Consider the following 23,957-nt stretch of genomic DNA (forward strand, 5'->3'; position numbering starts at 1 on the left):
GCAACAAGTATGTGGAATTTCAGCCCTGCAATTTTAAATTTCCCCTCCATGAAAGTGAATAGTTTCGTTTCTGACGCAGATGGAAAAACGTAGATTGGCAATCGCAACACTCGAATACGCCATCTGGGGAGAGACCGGTTTCGTGCCCTTAGCCCTTCTCCCTTCCCTCTCCTCCTCTTTTCAGTTGTATAGAAATGACAATTTTTAGTTAATATAAATATTTTTTTGAAATTTCCGTGATAGTTTTCTTTAGAACTATGTTTAATGTAGTTTTCAGTTCCATATAGTTTTCCAACTTGAAAGATTTTAATCTACAAGAAAATCAAAAGAGAAACTGACCTATGACTTTCCACACGCTAATGGGGAAAGCATGTGAAGTGTTGCCATAGGTAGAGAGTTCTGCCCCTACGTCACCTGCAGCCCATTTCGATCGCCAATAACAACGCTTTTCAGGGTTCGCTTAAGGAAGTTAGTCAATTTCTGTCTTGATTTCCGAACAGATTAAAGACTTTTAACTACTTGGAACGCATAACTCCATTAAACATAGTTTTTGAGCAAAGCATCTGGGAAATTTTAGAAAATATTTTTGACAATTACATTGCCAGAACTGAAAAGAGGAGGAGAGGGAAGGGTCAAAATATAGAACTGGACTTCTCCTAAAGTGACGTATTAGTTGTGATCGTGAATTTAAATCACTTTTCGAATCGTTGAATTTCGGATATGCATTAATCTCAAAGGCGCAGCTTCTCCATTGACCCGAAAAATTAAATCAAATTGTCATGAGAATGTAGTTGGATGAGAATGTAGTTATTCAGTATCCTTCACATTGCATCCAATTGCTGAAAATACTATTTAGAAGCTGCATATAAAGGACAATTTGCACTGTATTCGAAAACCCCGATAATTATCCATGAAACAACTCTGATTATTAACCAATCTGGGTAGGTATCCCGTTGACTAGCGTGTGAACTGTGAACTCTTCAATCAGGTTCACATTCACGTGCGGATCCTCAAGAGCTATTCTCACTTAATGTGGCTCAGGCACTTCCGATCATCACTGGAAAAATGGAGAACCCAATTTTTGAGTTTTATTTTTACGTATCAAGTTTTCCTTCTCTCTCAACTGTTATTGGAAGTTCATGAACTGCATTTAGTGAGAATGGCCCATCAAGTTCGCACAAAAGATGAGAAAGATTATCTGTAAGGTTACTCTCAGTGAATGCGGTTCACGCACTTTCAATTCAGTGAGATTGGCTCTTGATTGATTCAAAGTTCAGCATCGGACCTATCCGGGTCCCGCAGTGGACTGATCGTTAAGACACGGTTCCCAGCAGATCACCGAAGTCAAGCATCACTGGCTACGGTCAGTGTGCGGGTGGGTGACCACTTGAATCAGTCTGCGTAGGGACCGAGGGTGTGCGGTATTGGTCCTCGTTAAACTGTGCTACCGTAAGGTGCTCGACTTCGCGCGCAGGTCGTCGGGCTACCGAAGCGGGGGTGCCATCCCTTCCGCAGAGGATCAAAATTGTGATGGCATGTCTTCGGATCATCCTCCGGGATGTTTCCCAGACCGTCGCCAATAGCCCATTGTGCAGCTCTAGTGCGACGTAAATTAACAACAACCAACAACAACAACCTATCCGGATCTAGAATTTCTTGGAATTTTTTTGGCAACTTCATTACAAATAGAACCGAAACTTTTGAACTAAGTTGTTGTGACTGTGTTGCTGATGTTTACTTTAATTTTCTATCTGACAGATCTTTTTAATTTCTCTAATTAATTTCGTTTTTTGAATTTTTCATTGCTATTAAGTAATTGTCTAGGATATACTAATTATTAATATTCCCAGGCTTTTAAATTGCGACGTAAGCATCCGAAGTTGCTACACGTTGGTGGAAAACTGTGCAGCAATTTGAAATAAAAAATTACAAAGCATTTTTTTTAATAAAAAATAATGTCGCCTGTTAAAGGTTTGAATTTTTATTTTACATTCAATTTTCCTTCAATATGTGTTACTTAATTTTAAATAGATTTGATGAAGGGAAAGTCCCTTTCTACAACTACTCGCAGATCAGATACCTAATCTAAAAGCTATTTAATAATCTTATTATATTATTATTTCTATTAATTCCCTATAAAATTTTAATTTTGTAGATTATATTTTTATGAAGGTCATAGTTTCGACAAATGTTTAATTTTATTCACGCTTTATTAAAAAATGTTCATATAAATTAATGGAATGTATCTATTTAGCAATTTGTAATAGTTTGATGTTCTTGCTTTAGTGGGATTAGCCAACTATGACTATTTATGTGTGGTATATTTGACACAAAAAAAAATAGCCATATTTTGTTCTTCTATATCATAAATAACTTTATACTATAACAATTCATAACATTTCTTGCTGAATCTTGCACAATGCATAGATTATTTCAATTCTAACTAGGGTTTTGAAAGTCTCTCTAAAAATTTAATAATCAAGCTCCATTTCTTACTCATTGTTTTTGTTTACATGATTACGTTTTTTACTTTAAATTTTTATTAGTCTGTATTCTAAATTTTACTATTTTCATAAATTCTTTCTGTTTAAAACAATTTCTTTCTCCTAGTGACCATTTTACACAAATAAAAACTTAATGCATATGCTTTAGTAGTGTATATGTAAGCAGTTTATATCTGATGTGTAATTTACGGAATAAAAAAGAATCTAGAGTATTATAATATGATAGATCTCAAAATCTTCATAAAGCTAACTTTAAACACTTAGATAATTTTCTAATATATAAGTGTCAAAACCCTTAAGCTAACTTTAAACACTAAGATCAATGTAATGTCTTAATTTTAGGTTATCAAATAAAAACATTATTTTTTATAATTATTTAATTCAAAATTAAGACTTAAGCTAGTGTATTACCATCAATAAGTTATTTTGATTGCCAACATTTGTATTTTGATATTTTAACTTATCAGTAAGGGTGGTCATGTCAGGTGTTTCTTAACAGATCATTAACAACAATTTTATAGTTAAAATGTATCCTACATAAAATAATATAGCATGAAAACCTAGGCTTTGGAGTGGGATTTGTAGTCATGGAGATCTATAAATTTTGATTTAAAAGATATGCAGATTTTTAAGTTAAGGAAAACTGAGTTATTAAGTTTCTATAATCACGTCAACTCTGACTCCAGTTTTTATTGAACAATATGAATTTGAAATAAAATTAAAGCGAATTAAAAGAAATATGAAAAATCTATTTTTGAGATCTTGCTGGGGTTCAATATATTTAAAACCAAAACACCAAATTTTGTTGAATAACAAGCATATTAAAAAGATAAAGGAAGACATTGATCAACTTTCACTAAAAATGAAATTATTCTCAGAACAATTGGTGTATTCAAATCAAGATGGTCAGACTGCAACAGAGTCTATCATTTTCTAATGATGAATTAGATTTTGAGTAGATTTGGATAATGTTGAAAAGGCTAAGGCAAAGTGAATAAAAATAAAGAACCAAGAGTCTTAAAAATGTAAACAAGATTTCTACAGCTCTTGTAGAAATAAAAATTAATGATAACTCTCACAAAGCACTTCATTTACATAGCTGCCAACTGTTCAGAATTTTTGGGATTTGTTCCTAATTTTTAAATCAAATCTGAAAGTTTGATATTTTTATAAAAAAAATTTGAATTTTCCTTAAATTTCAGTATTTTTTTTTTAAACCAATCCCTTGTTCTGATTGCCACAAGCATGCTTCCTGTGATTATTGTGCAGAAGTGATTTTTAGTAGCTTTTTATTGGAAATTACTATTCCAATAGCTGTTGCTGATTATTTCACTAAATTGAATCTTAAACAACTATTATTATTTTTTAAAAAATGTATTGTAGTATTTTAACACTTGCATCAGAAATATTTGTTTATGATGTAAATTATTATTTACCTGTGTTTAATGATTTGGAGAAGAATAATTGTATAATAATAGGTAATGGTTGTTTTCAAACTATTATACTGGTATTCCTAATTATAAAATATTAGTGTTATTATTTAATAGTTAAATTTTTGTCTTACTCTGATAATTGGTACGTATAATGAAACATTGCCTAAGGTTGGCTGCTGTGCATTTAGGCTTTATAAAAATCTATTCTGAAAAATTAAAAGAAGTAGCTCTAAGAGTAACAGATCTTCTACCTACTCAAGTTAGTGTAGAAAGACCCCTGTGGCAGAATTTTTTCGAGCTTTCTGCAACAATTCTCTCTAGTACAGACCTTTCTGAGAGACATTTTAAATAGTTGTAAATATATACCTTACTAATTTAAAGTAACAAAAGCACTTTCCGTAAAAAAAAAAGAAAAGAAGAAGCCGTCATGTATAGAATAGAACATATTAATTTTTAAATTATGAATGTGAGAATATTTTTTAATCTACATATAAAAGAATACATATTCTAATATTATTGCTGATATTCTCCTGTTTTAAAAAAATATTTGTATAGTTAACCTTTTTTATATTTTTGGTATTTGGAAATACTTTTTATAATATCAATCTGAAACTCTAGCTAAAGCAAGACATTGCAAAAAATTTTTATTCTCAAAAGAAATAGAAAAAAATCATGAGTGTTTTTTCCAATTCTGATATGGGAGAAAGGCATTTTTTGAATATAATTCTGCAGAAAGAAAATATTTTGAAAAATTCTGCAGATAAAAAACTCATACTTCTTTGCTTCCAAATTAAAAAAAAAATTCTGTAAGAACTCTGTAATGTTCTTCAACAATGTTACCACGATTTTGCCTCAGAGAGAAGGACTATTCTAAGCTCTGATGTTAATCAAATTGGAACTACAGTCAGACTTAGATAAAATGAAAACATTCTGTACACATTGATCAACTCTTGTAGTTAGTTTCAACTCTTTTGTCTCCATGTCATTTTGGTGTTTAAAAATAAATAAAAAATTTTAAATTTTTATAGAACTCTATATTGATTTGTACCTCAGGGATGAATTTGAAGAAAAAAACCAAAAAGCTGAAAATAGAAATCCAAAAATGTTCAAAAACACTTTTTAAATAATTGAAAATATTCCTAAAATTTAAACAAGAAAATAGTGTATGCAGGAAGCATTTATCTACAGAATGTTAGCAACGTTTTAATAAAAATATCAATGCAAGATTTTATTTATTTGTTTAAATTGTGTGAATATGATTCTCAATGTGTGTTTTTTTAAGTCACGCAAATACATATAATTTAAAAAATCGTGTAAATATGAATCTTGCTGTTTGATTTTAAAATCACATGAATACGAATCTTGATGTTTCATTTTAAAATTGCGCGTATATGAATTCTAATGTATAATTAAAGTCACTTCTACCCTGATCATAATAGTGGCATTTAAAACTGTGAATACAAACGTGGTATTTGATATAAAGTCATTAAAATACGAAACACTATTAGCGATCTTAAATGATATAAAAAGGAATCTAATGTTTATTTTAAATCATGTGAACGTAATTTTAAATTGAGTTTACATTGATATTGGTAGGAAAAGGTGTTTGTTTATATTTTACCTCTGTCTGTATTCCTCTATCAAAGATAATCTTGTCGTAGCAAATTTTTTCTTCGAAATTACGAATGCTAGTTTTTCATTTCATAATTAATACTAATTAATATAAATATGCCACCAATTTCTTTTTGTGTAGCATCTCTTTCATATACTTTTTTAAAAAAAAAAAAAAAGCTGTAAAGAGGGAGTCTGTTTTTAAATTTAAAATTCCTGAAGTTTGGTATTTTCCTTGATTAAAACAGATCCTTCGCAAAATACTTTTAAAATCAATGAGATCTTTATTTAATAATTTTAAAACTGAAACTCATTACAGGCTATAAAAACAAGACCTTGTTTTCTCATGTTCATGAAATTTTTGAACAGATCATCCATTTATGTGATCTGTTTACTTTATTTTTAAAAAATTAAGAGAAAATATTTCATAAAAAATTTGAAATAACCTCTGTTAGTTGTGATTCCCATAGAGAATAGTTCAGTTCAGCGTTTGATAATTTACTTTGACTAGTGGAAAGTCTATTTTTTACTTTTTTTGTAGTAAAAGTGGTGGATCTTAGCAAATTTCTTTATTTTTAGATATGAAAACAATATTACTAAGTAACTATACCTACTTAATAACATTGTTTTTTATTAAAAGTCATCTATCTTAGTAAAAAAAATTTTTTATGTGTGAGAACAATGTTACTAAATAACTATACTTAATAACATTGTTTTTAATATTTTGTTTAATTATCATAAATCTTTTAACCCTTTGAGGCACACGAACATAAATTTTCATATTTTTTTAAAATTGAGAAACTAATTATGATGCTTAGGATCTAAGAATGGGAAAATGACATTTAAAAAAAATTCTGATTCATTGCACCACACAGGGGGTGGTGGTTTCGGTGGTTAACCAGTGTCCACATAGAACATTTTCATGTGAAAAAAAAATATTATCTTTTTTAACTTTTTTTACAATAAATTTTCACTTTTCAGAAATCAAACAATAAACTTAAAGTACTAAAACTATTTATATAATTTTAAAGACCAAAAAAGGCTTTAACAAATATAATATAATACAAAAATAGTATATAATAAAATATATATTAGTGAAAAATAAAACGCATGAATTTCAAACACAAAAAATATTCTAAGTAAAATATAATATATATTATACAATATCAGGATAAAATAAATAGTACAGAAATATATAATAATAAAAATAAAATGTATAATAATAAAAATAAAATATAATAAAAAGTAAATATGTTACTCAGCATTTACTGTGATATGTAATAATGTAATCTTATTCTTCTGTATTATCTTGTGTATTTAATTCAGTAATAGAAGTAATAGACTTTATTTTCAATAGAAATAGATAAGAGACACATTGCTCCCCATTTATAAGCCCCATGAAGAAAAAACCCTAATAAATTTTTACCCACTTCACTATCTGAGTGAAGGAAGGGGGGAAAAGGATAAAGACTCGTGTTGGTGAATATAATGTTCTAGGGGCACAGTGGCTTCACTCTGAAACCAAAAAATATAAAGGTAAAAATTAAATACTTTTCTGAGGAATCTTTATTGGGAAAAATTTGTGTGTCAAAAGAAGCTCATAAACAACAAATCTGAGTGATATACTTCAAACTTTTTTTGTATTTTATTGAGTAAAAAAAAAAAAAACTTGTAGTAATGAAAAAGGGCCTTGAAAACTTTTTATTTTTTTCAAAGGAAGATATAATCTAAGTGTAGTGCTGCTATCTGGTGATGTTTAGTAAAGTTAAAATAATACTTTAATATTATTGGTTTCGGAGATTGACCTTTGTGCCGCTAGGAATAATTTTTTAAAAAGTGCGGTTTCGCTGTCGTACCACTGTGCTTCAAAGGGTTTTAATGTTCATTTAAGTTACTGAGATATTTTTTACATTATAATTTATTTGCAGGTAATCTAAAGTGTAAGATGCAGAATATTTCTTGGATATTTCATTGATTCCATTTTATTGTATGATGCTCATACCCTTGATGCCTTCATTGCTACTCTGTTAATTGACTTTAAAGTTTTATATACTATTCTAGGTACATTTTTTAAATATTATTTTATTGGATCATATTTGTAAAGAAAAGTATGATGTATTTTATATCTTGTCTGTCTACTAAATAGGTGAAAATTACTATCAAGGCACGAGCATAGTTAGGTCAAAGCTCTGAATACCTATTCTTCAGCCGCTGTACATATTGATCTTAAGCATTTCATGCACAATAAATAAATATAATATTTCATACTCTATATGTTTTACAGGGTGTGTAGCGTTTTTAGAAAGGGCTTTAAGATGCTTATTTTTGATTTTCGTTTTTTAAAAGCTGTAAAAGGTGCCTTTTTTTATATTTGGGGTTTGTAAAAAGTGCTTCATTTTCTATCTTTTAAAAATAGATTTTTCCTTGCTGTATCGATTGTTCTAAATTTAAAAAAAAAAAATGCATTATTTCACAATTTTCTCTGCAATATTTATCAGAAACTAGTTATTTTATCATGATTATGTAAAGTTTTTGAAAATGTTTTTAAATTTTTATTGATTTTATGCTTATAAATTAAGACAAATGATAGGAATAAAAATGATAGGAAATTTTTTTTTATTTTTATTATTACACAGATCCTAATTATGAATTTATTTTTGGAAAGGATAAAAATATTTTTTTAGTGCTTTAAAAGTACTTAAAGGTGCTTATTTTTTTAAAAAATAATTTGGCTACGCAGCCTGTTTTAATATTCTTAATTTCATACAACATTTTTAGTTTGCTGCATTTTTTTTTTTTTTTTTTTTTTTTTTTTTTGGTATTCGTTTTGTTTTTGGGTTTGTATTAATTAGCAGATATTTTTAATTTCAAAAATGTACTACAAAGCATTATTTCGAATGTATAAAGTAGTTATGCAATTAAGCTAATGTTAATAATAACCAACTGATATGATCAAATATTCAATCACACATTAACTGTTTAGAAATTATCTAAAATTACCGTTGATACATAGACTGTCTTATTATATAATTTCTGAATTTAGGATAAATTTGTCAGAATAATATGCATACATTGTTTCTTATGGATTATCATTTAGTATTTCTAATTAAATAAAACATTTTGTATGTTTCATTTTGGAACTTTTTATTTGAAAAAAATGTTATTCAAAGATAAGGTTCAATGTTCCTTATACCTTAAATCAATGTTCATTATGCCTAGTAAAAATACTTTTTTTCTGCTCCAGGTAGCAGTATATATAGCGAAAGGTGTTTTTCCATTTTACAAAGCTGGAAGTGTGTATTCAAACCAAAATAATAGAATTCTTCCTAAAAATTCAGAAACACTGTTTATTTTACATCATAATTTAAAAATGTGTGATAAATGACTCAATGAAGTGAGGTTAACATACCTTGTACATGATAGGATATTGATAAACAGAATAAATAGTATAATATGTTAATTATTTACATAGAAAACATTTTATTCTGTGACAATAACTAGCCTTAAGTAAATTTTATGACTTCATTTATCTACAATAAATATGTAGAATTTTGTTCTAGGAAAGATGTGCAAGTAATGGGTACCCTCTTCATATTTTGGTTTATAAATAATAAAAATTCAGCTTTTATTTATTTTTGATAATTCTCTGAATGATTTATATATTGTTGTTGTTTTTTTTTTTAATTTTTTATCCATGTCTATGAAATATGTTAAATTTTGTTGATAGATTAATATTTTTTAAAAAAATAACTTATTATACCAATAACTTTTGAAAGAAATTTCTTAAGAATACTCATTATTGGCACATCTACCCTAATATTGTATGTTTACTCTTAAATTTTAGAAAGTCATAGTCGCCAAAAACAAAACTTAAAATAAATAATTAAAATTAAAAAAATTACAACCTACCTGCTACTTTTACTTATGTCTTTGCTTGAAATTTGTATAGATAGTTTTTGTAAACTTTTTGTTTATATTTAATTTATTTATATTACTTCAAGGTACTCAACAGACCTCATGTTTATTTTGCATTCATCTCTTCATCTAACTAAATATTTCATTTCAATATTTTTCATAATAAACAAATAAATTTTTGTTAATGTAGTGGAATTATCAAGTCAGTTGATATGCAGTTTATAATTCTATCTATTTCCTAATTTTTTGCTTTCTTATTTAGCAAAGTAAAGCAAGCTCGCATAAAATTCTAAGCAGATAAATGAATTTTCCTATTTCTCTTTGCAATAAAGGGACATATGGTCATTGTTAAAAGTCAAGAATTGACAAAATCTACTTAATTGCAATAGCTTTCAAACAAACTTTCTAATAAAAAATCTTCCTTCCAGCATGTCAATTTTTTCTTCAGTTGCAATTTTGTGGGCAGTTAAAAGTTCTTGAAATTATTAAATAAACTTTCTTTTTTTAATATCGAAAGGAATATACCATATACAAAAAAAGCATCTATTTATTATAGTGTGAGATGAAAAAAACAAGTAAAATTGGCATTTCTGCAAGTATTTTTGAAATCTTCGAAGGAGTTACTAAAAATTCAGAGGTAGAAATTAAGAACATTTAGTCACTGATCATAGGGTTCAGTAATTAATAGGTATTACTAATCTGTACACATTTACAATGAACCATTTACTTGTCTCCATTAAATGTTTTTTTATTTTTTTTTTTTTTAAAGAAAAGAGTTAATAAACTGAATTTAAAGGAGAAATTAATGTACAAAGACTACGCTATTTTGTGACAAAAGCAAAGACCAGGACATCAAACCGAAAATCAAAAAACCAAAATAGCATACTAGCTCTTTATATATGATTGCTAGTCTGTGAGTGATTATTTTATAGTCTGAATAGAATTTTACTGAACTATTAATCAGACTAACAGACCAATGTTAATTTTGAGACCTGTCCTTTTATGTTCTTTGAAATATTTCCTTTGAAAGTGTAGCCATTTTTCTTTAAAAAAATCTTTTTTTGCTTCATGTTTTTTCTTCTTCTTTTAATAAACAATTTAATATTATCTTCATCCCTGTTAAATGAAGGAGTTAATATTTGGGAATAATTTTTATCTTTGCATCAAGAAATCTTTTGATTAACAGGATATACTCATATGCGCTTGGAGAAATGCAATAGAGGGAAAATGTGATGTTAAGCTCATTGTTTTGAGAGTATCGTCACAAGTCTGTTGTTAATTAGCAGAGATAAGAGTGAAATTTAAATAAGAAATTAATTTTTGTATTGATGAATAACTTCAGCAAATGTGATTCTTTTGACATGATTGATTGTTTGTGCTTACAGGGAATAAGTTCAATTGTAATAAAAACCTCTGTTATTTTGAAATTTTTGTGTTGTCGATTTTAAGTGATATTCTGTTCTTATTCTATTTAGTTTAAAAAGATGTCCCAGTTTGATAGAAATAACTCAAATCATCTTGGAGCAAGGAGCAAAATTAAGGTTTCTGCTGATTCAAACTCAAGAAAAGGAAAGAAAAAAGGACAAAACGGCAATTGGGTAAATTAGGTTCTCTTATGACATTTGTTTAATGATATGCTGTTATTTACATTATCTATTAGGAGTTTAATTTTAAACAGTTGTATAGTTTTTCTTTTAAAATTTGACTTAATTTTGTGGTTCCCAAGTTTTTTTTAGTCTTGTTGTCCTTTTTTAAATAAGATTTTTCCATCGCACCACACTATAAATAGAACTATGACTGATCATTGGAAGATAATTTTCTGTTAATAGGCTAAAATAAAGGATATTTCAGTTTTTTCTACATAAAAAATGAATAAGTTATTTGTTCAACATATATCTTGAAAATGTCTTTATTACATTATCTCATAAGTTTGAAGTATTATTTTAAATAGATACTTATTATTAATTTTTAAACCTATTCTAACATCTTGTTGCAACTTTTACTACCTACAAATATCAAAATATATATATATATATACATTTTTTCACTGAAATACTTATATTTATCTCAGGATTCCCACGGTCTTTAAAAGTCCTTAAAAACTGCTTAATTTTTATTTTGGAAAATAAGGGCCCTTAAAAGTACTTAATCTTGCTACAAGGATTTTAAAAGTCCTTAACTTTTCAGCATCACTATAGTTGATAGGAGCAATTTTTTAGTTCAGTTTTTTAAAACAGAAAATCATGTTTTTATCACCTAGAATTAGACCATGCATCGAGGGTAGAACATTTTAGAAAGACAAAAAGGAATGTGTGTGTATGGGAGGGGGGGGGTCTTCAGGCAAAGAGAAAAAAGCATATATTAGTTCTTTCATGAATATATTCTGCCTTTTGCCTGGAATGATACTCTATGAGGAGAGTGAAGCATTCTAAACAAAAAAAAGAATAGTAACAAATTACTGCACATGGAAAAGTTAGTTCTTTTTTGGGTAGAGGGGAGGGAGCAGTTTTAAAGTAGAGTAGAAGACCCATGCTGGAAATTCAGTTTTACTGGTAAAGCTTCTGCTTATGGAAATTAAGTAAAACCCTGAGAAAAGAATCCATAGGGACAACTAATACCTAACCATAACTTGAAGAATTAAATGAATTTGTATATTATTTCAATGTGTAATAAGTAACTGTAAATTTATAGAAAACAGTAAAATTTTTTAAAATTCATGATTGTACTAAAAATGAAACAGATCTGTAATAAACAGGGTTTGAAAAGTTTGAAAAATTCCAGCCTACCTATGTTTTTCATCAAAAACCTGGGGTTTACTGGTTTTTAGATGAAAACCTCAAGTTTTCTTAAAAATTACTTTTTTTTCCCTAAGTACTAAATACGAAAGCATGATTTGCTTCTAACAAGAAAGTTAAATATTTGGTCTATTTATAATTTGTCTTGTTGCAATGTAAATTATGCTATTATTTTTATTTTTTAAGGATATCAGATTGTTACGTAAAAATTTAAATCTTAATTAAAAGATCCTTAGATTTTAAAAATCATTTTATTCAGTTAACATTGGAACTTAATATACTGTTTTTAATTTTTATTCAATGTTTGGTTGCTTTGAAATTAGTTCATGTTTTTCGTCAGATTTTTTAGTAACATTATGTAAAGTTAATTCTTAATAACAGGTTTTGCTGGAAATAATTTTGTGTAAAATTCTTCATAAAAGTAAATATAACTCATTTGCTGTTTAGCAGTGTTTTCATTACAGAAAAAAAGTGGGAGAGAATTTCTCGCTCTTTCTCAGAAACAGGGTGAGATTTCAAAAAGTTAAGTGAGATTTCTAAAAATTAAAAAAACACGAATAGACTTGAGGAAAAAAATATTTCTTTAATTATAATACATTTTTAACATCTTCTAATTTCTAAACCATTGAATATTTTTATTGCATCATCATATGGAAAATGTTCTATACCTACTTTTTCATCAGCTATTCTCATTAGGTTGCTCAAATGTTCATCAGTCAAATCTGTTAGGTTATTTTGTTTTAATTCGGTTTTGGGTTCTAAATGACAGATGCTGAACTATTCGGAATCACTAATTAAATTAGTAGCATTGTGCACTCACTTTCTTATCCTCTACATCTGCCACTATAGGCTTTTCAATTATTTTTGTTATAGTATAGTGAAGCTCGTTGAAGTTATTTCCATGTTCATACTTCTTGTTAGGTCTTCCAGCATAGTTTTCACCATATATGGCAGTACTTTTACTTTCGTTACTTGTACCGCCGGTACAAGTAAAAAGTACGTACTTTTACTTGTACTTCGTTACTTTTTAAATTTAGTACTTTTACTTGTACTTTCGTTACTTGTTTAGGGAAAAAGTGCAAGTATTTGTAACGGAAATGTCGAAGGAAATCGTTACTTTTTTCTAAAACTCGGTAAGATTTCTAAAAGCTGAAAACGCAATTATTTTGCAAAATGAATAAAAATATTAATTAGCTAGTTATTTTCATTCATTTTCGAGTTTTATGTATTTATTTAATACATTTTAAATAAAAAATGCTGGATTTTGTTATTACGTTTTTCAATTTTCTTTTTGAACTCACTAATAATAAATTTTTGTCTTAATGCATTTTTTACTAAATACATTTTTACCTAGTACATTTTTAACTAAAATTATGTTAATGCCCGACCTTGCCAAGCAAAGCCCAGTCAAATCTCTAAAGGCTTCAGAACTATTTGTGCTATTGAAAACTCTTATAATTACTATTTTAACTCTTGAAAACTCGAAGGCATTAATTTAACCGCTGATACTAAAATTCGTTTACAAATTTTAATTATTCCGTTAGGCGAAACCCCGTGTTTGCTTTGTTTATGTTTGTGCTTTTAAAACGCGTTTCTATGGAGTAAAACAATTTTAAATCAATGGTAATTTAAATAAATAAAAATAATAAACTAAAAATTAAAATCAATAGATAAAATTTCTTTTTCGTGCAAATCCATAAAAAGTTTGATATTAAAATTATATTTGATTTTAAAATTATATTATACGATTATATTATAAAATTATATTATAATATTCTTCCGAATTTAAAAATAAATTAATGTCCATAACTTTTTAAAAATTAAAAATAATTAAATAAATAACAACAATTTTGCCAAAACATTAAAGAACATAAGAATATTCAATAAAATTTTATGTTACTTTTAATTTTCGATTTCCTAGAAATGTACTTTTAAATCGTTACTTTTTTTGTTTAGTACTTGTACTTTTACTTGTACTTTTTACTCGTTACTTTTTAAAATAAGAACTTTTTACTTGTTACTTTTTAAAATAAGAACTTTTTACTTTTTACTCGTTACTTTTTTAAAAAATACTTGTACTTTTACTCGTTACTTTTTAAAAGTAACGTTGCCATATATGGTTTTCACATACTTCAACTTTTATAAATTGCTGTAAATTGTCGGTGAGGGAGTTCGGTAATTCATTTACAGCTAAAAATGGAGCTAACTTTAAACAACTTATTATAAAGGACTCATTTTTCCCCCTCAACTCTTGTCGTAGCTGTTTTCTTGTTTTTTTCAAAATGGGGGATTTTATTCAAATTTGCAGAAGACAAAATTTTTTCCAAAATTCGAGAGATTCGCGGATTTTAAAATTGATTAATAGAGTGCGCGAACTTCTCGTCTTAATCATTTTTTAATGCGAGAAAAGAAAAAAATATGCGAGGTTCTCGCATTCTTGTTCTGTAGTGAAAACACTGCTGTTTAGTGATAATTTCAAAATTGTATACCGTTTTCAATATGATTTTTCATTAAATTTTTCAATATTTTTTTACAGAATATTATCTGATAAGGTGATAATACTGGATTATTTTATAATAAAAGAATACCACTTTCAGTTTTAAACTGTTAATTTGCGATAAAAGTAAAATATCAAATCATAATAATAATAGAGAATAATATTAAGAATGATAGAGGATGAAAAAGAAATACTACTATTAGAAATATATAAATGATGAAAGAATAAATAATTTATCAGTATTTGTTATTTAAGGAAGCGTATCAATTTTCTGGCCATAGGAATGTGTTTATACCTTTGAAAAATCGTTTTAAACCCATTTATTTATATTTCACCCAGAACTAATAAAAAATATATTGGTTTGAAAATTATAAATCTTCTCAAACATGGTTGTTTTTTTATTCCATAAAAATTTTCTTAAAAATATTTATTGCAATGAATTTAAAACAAAATGTTCTGTTTTTACTTGAAATAGGAACATGACAGAGTTAAGAAAACTATTCTCATTCACAACTCTAATTCAGCTTTTTAGTATTAATTCTTTTAATGTATACCCTTATAAATGAAACATTTTATTTACAGAAAATAAAGAATTTTTTTGGCATAACTAAATATTTAGCAAGATTATTTTAGACAAACTATACTCCAAGTTTCATTTTACTAATTTTAATTTTAGGGTGAGAAAAAGCTCTGGGAGGGTTCAAATGCAAGCAGCAAAAGCTCTAGAAATGCAAGCATGGACACTTGGGATCAGACTCCAACTAATGCCTGCAATGGTGCATGGGTAATGTTTTCTTTGAATGTTCATTTTAGTTCTTATTTATTCTTTTCTTGCCCACAATTAGGTATGTCATCATACACTGCAGTTTTGAAATGTATTAAATTTTTTAAGTGTATCAAATTTTTCTTTCAAAACTACCCCATAAGTAAGATGTTTATGGTCCCTGTGGCAGAATTTTTTCTGGCTTTCTGCGACAAACCTAACTAGAACCAATATCTTTCTGCAAGATATTTTTATCGTTATAAATATATGTGTAATGAATTTATAATAATAGATGCACTTCGTGGTTATAAAAAGGCCTACATGCATAGAATAAAACTGTGTAGATTTTTTTTTCTTAATTTCATAACATAAGTTTAAATTTGTTTAAGTTTAAATTTGTATAATCTTATAATAAAGAAAAATTATAAATATTTAGATGTGCAAACAAAAATGCTTACTAGAGCATAAATAAAGATTACCCAGAACGTGTAAAAAGATAGAATAAAAATAGCTAAGAATGGACAAAAAGATTAAATTTATTAAACAAAATAACTGAATTTGAAGTATCAGTTTAAAACAATATGATTTAATGTTTTATTATAGTAGTTATATCAGGTACAGAAACAAATCAGGTGAAAAAATTAATATTAAAGTTGAGTAATACATAATATAAAATATTTTTTTAATTATTTAAAGCATGGTAAACAATTGGCTTCTGTATTCACTTTGTTAATTACTTTGGAAGTGACAAAATTTTTCATAATCTTATTACTGTGAAAATTCGTAAAATGTACAGCGTAATTGGGTCCATACATATCAATTAAGCCTGCTTTTATAAACTTTCGATTATTTTTGTATCCAGCTGGTGGTCCATTTATTTGAATAAATGTTCTCTTGTCATTTGTTCCAACATCTTCTTCATTTCCTTCTTTAGATCTTAATCTCTGTTTATTTACACGGTCAATAATTGAGCCCCATGTTTCACAAATAGCTTCTGAAATTGGTATGTTTAGTGAAGAAGCAAAAAAATAAATAAAAGTAGGTATCCTACTGTTTAATTCTTGGAATGCGGTTTTGAATAATAAATTTTGAGAACAAATATTGTCATCACATAAGTAGCAATGTAATTTGGAATACATCCATTTATTAAATATAGAAAATTCAAACCAAAGAGTTTCCCTCATAACTGTATCTTTTGAAACAAAAGGAATTTCATCCAATATAGAGTTAAAATGCTCTTTATTCAACCCTTTGGTTTCTCCTCCCTGATCTATGCTTGCTTTGGTATTTGGATACAGCAAAAATTCATTATTAAATAAAAAGTTCAAATGTTTTGTGATTGCAAAAGCACTTATAGTTTCTCTATTTTTAGATTTATTTTCTGAAAAATATGAATCTGCCTGACTAATTAGACATCCAACATACTTTGACAAATCAATTAAGTTGTTTTTCAATAATGAGGCTGAGTCTTGATTGGAATTATGAGCTCGTAAAATTTTTGAACTGACTGGTTTTTCTGGCAGTGGCACATCATGAAAAGTGCCAGTCATCTTAGGGTCAAGTGGAAACATTTCTGTTGCAGATCTCAAGTTGGGAAATAAACTTTTTGGCAAATTATTTAGTAAATCAACAAACTCTTTGGCGTTAGAAACAGTCTTTGACAGTTCTTCAAGATAATTTTTTATTATAGTCAAGGAAGAAAATGTACTTTCAATGACTGATGTGTACTGCCAAGGAAACAAATCAGAATTTTGGACTTTTCTTGACGCATACCCTGACAGAGCTAAAATATTGAAAATTCTTTCCCTACTCATAAGTGTATCTCTTAAAATGTAACCATCTGGATCTTCTTCACAAGCAGACACCAATATTTTGTAATCGCAGATAAATGTTTTAAAGATGTCTTCACAATAAGAAGAAAATTTCATCGTTTTAAATAATTTTGGTTTATAAAAATGGCCAACCTTTTCTGCATATTTCAATAATAATTCATAACTTTTACCCGTGGAAAATTTTTTCATGGTATCGTGTATTAATTCGAAAGCATCTTGAACTATCTTGGGTGTTTCGGCATGTTTCTTTACTAATTCAATTCGGTGCATGGGATCCCATCATACAACTATTTTTTTTGCCAATTTATTTTGCAGATGTTTTCCAACATCAAGATTTATGTATTGACCATCAACTGCAAGGCCAGTTAAATGCTTGCGAATATATGTGGTTTCAAGATCGAATTTTTCAAGCGTGTTTAAAATACTGCTCGATAGACCATCACCGGTAAAATCAGTGACAGCATTATGTTCCAGATAAATTGACTTATAGAAGGAATCGTGATTTATGTCGAATATAGGTATCCTAATACCAATAATGTGACGACTACGTCTATTAGATGTCATTTTATCAGCAATAACTCCGATTGGAAGTTCATTGCCTATAATAAAGTTACAAATTTCTTTACGAAAAATGTCATATATATGTGGAAGAAATGTTCGAGCAAATTCTTTTGAATGATTTTTCAACCCAACTTCAGCTCCGCTGTTATAAAATTCTGTTAGTATTGTTTCAAAATCTCTGTATGAACATTGAAGTTTGAATGACAAGTAAACTGCGGAAGCACAGTTAATTGCTGCTAATTTTCCTATTTTTAGGGATTCTTTAGTTTGCTTGCTAATTTTCTTTGCTAGTTTCAGGTTTTCAATATGCGTAATACTATTCAAATGCCGGCATAGATCATACTTTAGGTGCCTGAACGTTATTGGCATATTATCTTCTTCATAATTGTCACCGATTTCAAAGTTAAATTTAAGAATTATATGACATGCGGTGCATTTCAGACCTTCATCACATCGTTCAAGGGTTTCGCCCCATTTTATCAGTGTGTCAACGGATCTAGCAGATTTTAAAAGTATTTCCTTTTCTTCAGCTGTGAAATTTGCTGTTGATTGTATTTCGTTCACTTTATCGTGTGATTTATTGTATCTCTGATTTTTCAATTCTTGAATTTGATTTGCCAAACCTGCAGAATTAATATACAATTAAGTATTCATGCTGCAGAAAAATTATACAATAACTTGCAGAGTACAATAGCAGCAGAATCATTTTATATGATAACCTGTGGAATGTACAATAACTTTGCGCAAATCTGTAAAGTACCGAAAGGGAAAAATTGAATTTTTGTCAGTATTTTAAATGAAAAAAATATTTTAACATGTTTATTGCTATCCAAGTGCAGGGGGGTTACTCTGCATCTAACAGTGAAGGGTGTAATTTACAAAGATAAAATCTTATTTTAACTATTCTCAAATTTCCTTATTTTAGCAGCTACTTTAAATTTTACAACGTTTATCTCATACTCTATGTCATTGCTAAACCAGGGTTCCCACGGTCCTTGAGAGTCCTTGAAAGTCCTTGAATTTTTTTTTTGCTAAATTTAGGTCCTTGAAAGTGCTTGAAAAACGTCTTAGGTCCTTGAAAAACTTGATAGGTCCTTGAATTTGTCCAATACTGCCAGCGGCCCTTTTTATAAAACACCCGCGGATCTTTCTCGTTCTTTCTGTTTTGTTCCCGAGCTCTCTCACGTTGTTTTTAACGCCACCGTTTCTAACCGGGCCTAGCGTCTTGGTGTCTGCCAAGCGCGCGGACCACAGCAGACAATCAATGCGTTCGGGGCGAGACTCCACTTCATCTTCTGTCGCATATGCTTAGATCTTCTTTTTTCTTATCGAAACTGGAATACTCTCGAATTTTGTAACAATATGTACCTTGTAGTTTTCAATAAATTTGCCGTTTTACCATCCGCACTTGTCCTTACGTTTGCGTCATTTCAAAACTTTATTGTAAAGCGTATTCGCAAAGGCACGGCTTCGTATTTGTGTTATGTAGTTTAGACTAGTTATGCCTGGGAAGTGCTATTTTAATCCCCAATGGATGGATAATCAAGCTTATAAAGAATGGATTTTATCGATGCCCGAAAAGAAGTTCAGAGCCAAGTGCCGATTATGTATGAAGGAGATCGATATCGCAAAAATGGAAGAATCTGCTCTGAAATCACACATGAAAGAAAGGTAAAACAAAAAAGCAGTCTCATGCCCTGAGTTCTCTTTTTCCAAAGACATCAACATCTAATTCATCTGGTGTAAATACTCCTTCAACATCGTGTGCCCCATGTGAAACAGAAACTTTAGTGCCCGAGGTAACATTGTCTTCTTATCTAGTCAAAAGGAATGTGCTTGATGCTGAAATTCTCTGGAATCTGAAGTGCATCACTAGTAATTATTCATGTAACTCCTGTGAAGGGATTAGTAAATTGTTCTCCAAAATGTTTGCTGATAGCTGTATAGCGAGACAATTTTTTTGTAGTGCCACAAGGTGAGCCTATTTGGGCTCCTTTGGATCGGCACTATACTTCAAAGGGATTCTTATAAATGAGCTGAAGAATGTTGATTGCTACACTGTACTCTTTGATGAGACGTTAAATCAGTCTCTACAATCTAAGCAGATGGACATTATGGTAAGGAATTGATAATAAAGTTTGCACTAAGTATCTTACCTCCCAATTTATGGATCATGGAACTGCAGAAAATATTTTGTCCTCTTTTTACAAATGCATGGATGATGGTTAAAAGCTCTCTAAAATACTTCAATTATCCATGGATGGACCCTATGTCAATTGGAAATTCTATTAGAAGCTTCAGTGTGAATTAAAAGAGAAATATTCCCACCTGGTCATATTCATTGGCAGTTGTAGATTACACATAATGAATAATGCTTTTAAACATGGTGAAAATGGGATATGTTCCTTCTAATTTTTATTTTCAGAGAGAATTGTTGCTGCATAACATTTAGAGAAGGTTGTGTAAATTATGGATGAATAATTTCAGAAACGATGTTTAATAGAGGAGAGGAGGGGGTTATGGAATAGTCATGGAATATGGAATACCTAAGATTTAGCTCTGTCTTTCATGCAGCCTTCACATGGAAATACACAGGATTAAAGGATTTCACCATTAACATCTCATTACCATTAGTTATAGATTGTGCTGAAAATGATTTTGTGAATTAATATGTAAAACAGGGATGAGATTTTTCCGCTTTTTAGCGGATTTCCGATTTTTTCACTTTTATCTCTTGAATTTCAGCTTTTTTATCAAAAATTCAGCTTTTCTAAAAATTTTACTTTTTTTTTTTATAAGTATTCCGCTTTTTCAGAAAATTCACCGATTTTCAAAGAGAGACAGAAAATTCAAACTACATAGCTACCAATCCTTTCTCGTTTTTACTTATTTTAGCTATTTTCTCCCCTTTTAGACGCAGCAGATAAGATTTTCCAAATTTTTTACCCGCCCTCCAGATAGATCCGATTTTCGTAGTTCAAACGACGCTGCTTCTGACAAGCCTTTTAGAGGTCCCAAGCCTGGAATCTGCTAATATCTCGATTCTTATTCACACAATTTTAATATCAAACTTAACTTTTCATATTTGCGTGTTGCGATTCTTTTTCACGCGATTTGAATATTGTACGTTGCGATTCTTATTTACGAGATTTAAAAATCCGATATTGTGATTCGTATTTACGCCTTTTTTAAAAACCTATGTAGCGATTCGTATTCACGCAAGTTTAAAATTCAATGTCTTGATTTGCTCATGCGGTTTATAATATCAAACACTGATTTTCGTATTTATACGTGATTTTAAAATAAGGCATTGGGATTCGTATTCACGCATTCTAAAAATTATGCATCAAAATTCTTATTTATGCAATCTAAAAATTACGCATCATGATTCATATTTACGTGATCTAAAAATTATGAATCGTGATTTGTATTTACGCGTTTTAAAAATTCGATATCCCAGTTTGCATTTTCAAAATCGTATATATAATTTCATATTCATGTGATTTCAAAATCTATAATTGTTATTCATATTCACGCAATTTTAAGATCAACTATCGCGATTCTTGTAAGAAGTAAATTTTTTTTAAAATTAGTTACTATAAAGGTGACTGTTTTTCTAACGACGATTATTAGTATATGTCAGTGTTACAACATCAGAGAAACTGGAAGGGCATATATTCAAAACTTACATACTGTACTTGCAAAGAAGAAAAAATAGGATTTGTCACAAGATGTTTGAAGATGGACTAACAACTAAATATAGCAAACATAAAATATATATCACTTAAAAAGGGATTTAATTGAATTTTTTTTTTTTTGGAAAAAGAGTTAATTAACTCATCATCAAAATTTTATTTATAATTGCTGTTATTTATGCTATAAAATGCAAATTCTTATCAAATAAAAAACAATTATCTAAACAGTTGCTGATTGTCATGTAATTTTTCAAACTAAAATAGCAATTTTTGTATGTTAAGGAGTTACTATATATTTCTACTTCACGGTTATTGATATGTTTCAGAGGGCTCTAGTTAGATTAGACTATAATATGAACATAATGATTCGGTCCATTGTTAAAGTTTTTTTTCCCAATATAATTTAAAAAGTAATATTACTGATATATTTGCTATAAATCACATAACAGTATTTATTAAAAGAAATGAAATATTAATGTATATTCTCAGTAGTTTTAATTTGCTAAACCAGGTAGTTTTTCAAGTAATAATTGTCTCTTATGTGAACTGAGGAAGAATATAATTTCCTGCTTTATTTTTGCAATTGGTAATTTTTATTTTCACTAAATGTTAAGTAGCAATGTAATCATTTATATAATATTAGATTAGTACACAATTGTATGTCAACACATTATTTATTACCTTAAACTGTCTGGAATTTATTATTAAAGAGTTGCGCTTGCGTAAAATTTACTATCGTGGAAATTCAGCTTTTTTGCCTTTTGGCTAATCTCATCCCTGGTAAAACCAGTAGGGTTGTTTTTAAAAATATATAAATTTTAGTCCATAATACATATACTCTCTTCTCTCTATATAGGCAAAGCATTTAGGTATTATATTTGAAATTAATTATTGCCACAACAGGCATTGTTGCTTCTAGTAAAATAGAAGAGAATAATTTTTAAAATTGGTCTTAGATCAAGGTCCTTGAAAATTTTGTTGAGGTCCTTAAAAAGTCCTGGAAAGTCCTTGAATTTCAATCTCATCATAGAGTGGGAACCCTGTAAACCGAAGCATGATATTTTTTGCAAAAATAGTTGGATGATAGAATGCATAGTGGTACCACTTAATCCGTTTTATTGATACAAACAGAAGGAAGAATTGTCACGCGATATCGCGTGCTTTGGCAACGGTATGTTTTTAAAGGGAAGTTGTTTAAATAGCTCCTATATTTAAGTTCCTGGAACAATTTTTTTAAAAAATCAGGAGACTCTGGCAAAAAAATAATTAATTCGACAAATATAGACGACGTGAAAAACTTCAAATCGTGCTTAAAACATCGCGATTTAGCAAAGTATCACCTTATAATATACGTTCAAAGTTTTTTGAACCAAAACTATAGAATCAGAACTTTGAAATCCACCTTAAATAAAAGAAACCGTTAATTTAAAAATAATTTCGATGCTTATTTTTTTAAAACTAAAGATGAATTGGCGAATTTTAAAAGAAAAAATTATGATGAACAGTACATACAATATAGTTTTACAGCGCCAAGAACTAAACAAAATCCTTTGCACTTGTTAAATATTAAATGTAAAAAAAAGCTTTCACAACGCCACAATATCGCTTTTTATTTAATCAATATGATAATAAAATAAGATCGACGAAAACCGAATTCTAAAAGCAAAAAAATTAACGCAATCTTTGTTTAAATTTTTTCTATATGAAAACAATTATAGATTGGGTGGTTAAATTAATTAGATTCGATTAATATTGTACTGGCTTAATGAAAGAATTTTTTTTTTAAAAAAAAGAAGGTAAATAAAACTTTTTTCGTGATCAGATTAAGTTCAGAACGAAAGTACGCAGCCGCGGTTTCCGACTCAATGCGCTAAATTCAACATCTCGAAACGAAATAGTCTTCTACCAGAATCAACATCTGAAACATCGGTATTAGAGCCACTAAATGCGATTTTTTTCGTATGCGTATGGAAACCTGTAAAAGTTTTTCGCCAGTAAATATTTTCCACCAATCTGGTTTTCATTCGCATGTCAAAAAATCGTATATAGTGCGATATCTTTCAGGCTTTATTTAATTTATCAATACATCGCGAGTGTTTTTTTTTTTTTAGATCGGCGACTTAATTCAAAGGATATAGACATTTTATCTTGAAAAAAAAAAATATATATATAGTTATTTTTTACCTTTGATTGCTTCTAAAATTTCTTGATTTGCTGTTTCATCTTTATCGACATCGCTACTAGTAGTAGGAACATTTGGTTCAAATCTAGAGCGTTTTTGTTCAATATTAGTAGCCTGTGAAACTTCCTTCCTCTTTTCCGGTCGCTTTCCAGAAAAAAAATCTCGGACA

The 23,957-nt window shown here is 28.7% G+C and overlaps 1 protein-coding gene across 1 annotated transcript in view; it reads left to right on the forward strand.

Annotated features, from left to right (window-relative positions):
• Positions 1-1,678: 1,678 nt before the first annotated feature.
• LOC107445982 (uncharacterized) overlaps positions 1,679-23,957 on the forward strand; it is a 34,417-nt gene continuing 12,138 nt past the window's right edge. The window contains exons 1-4 of the mRNA XM_071181221.2: positions 1,679-1,971; positions 7,477-7,609; positions 10,939-11,061; positions 15,432-15,539. Coding sequence (XP_071037322.2) covers positions 10,948-11,061; positions 15,432-15,539 — 222 coding nt within the window. The 5' untranslated portion in view covers positions 1,679-1,971; positions 7,477-7,609; positions 10,939-10,947. The remainder of the gene's footprint in view (positions 1,972-7,476; positions 7,610-10,938; positions 11,062-15,431; positions 15,540-23,957) is intronic.

The sequence above is a fragment of the Parasteatoda tepidariorum genome, chromosome 8, assembly GCF_982258835.1.
Source record: "Parasteatoda tepidariorum strain Cologne lab strain chromosome 8, Ptep-v5.0, whole genome shotgun sequence".
Lineage (NCBI taxonomy): Eukaryota > Metazoa > Arthropoda > Arachnida > Araneae > Theridiidae > Parasteatoda > Parasteatoda tepidariorum.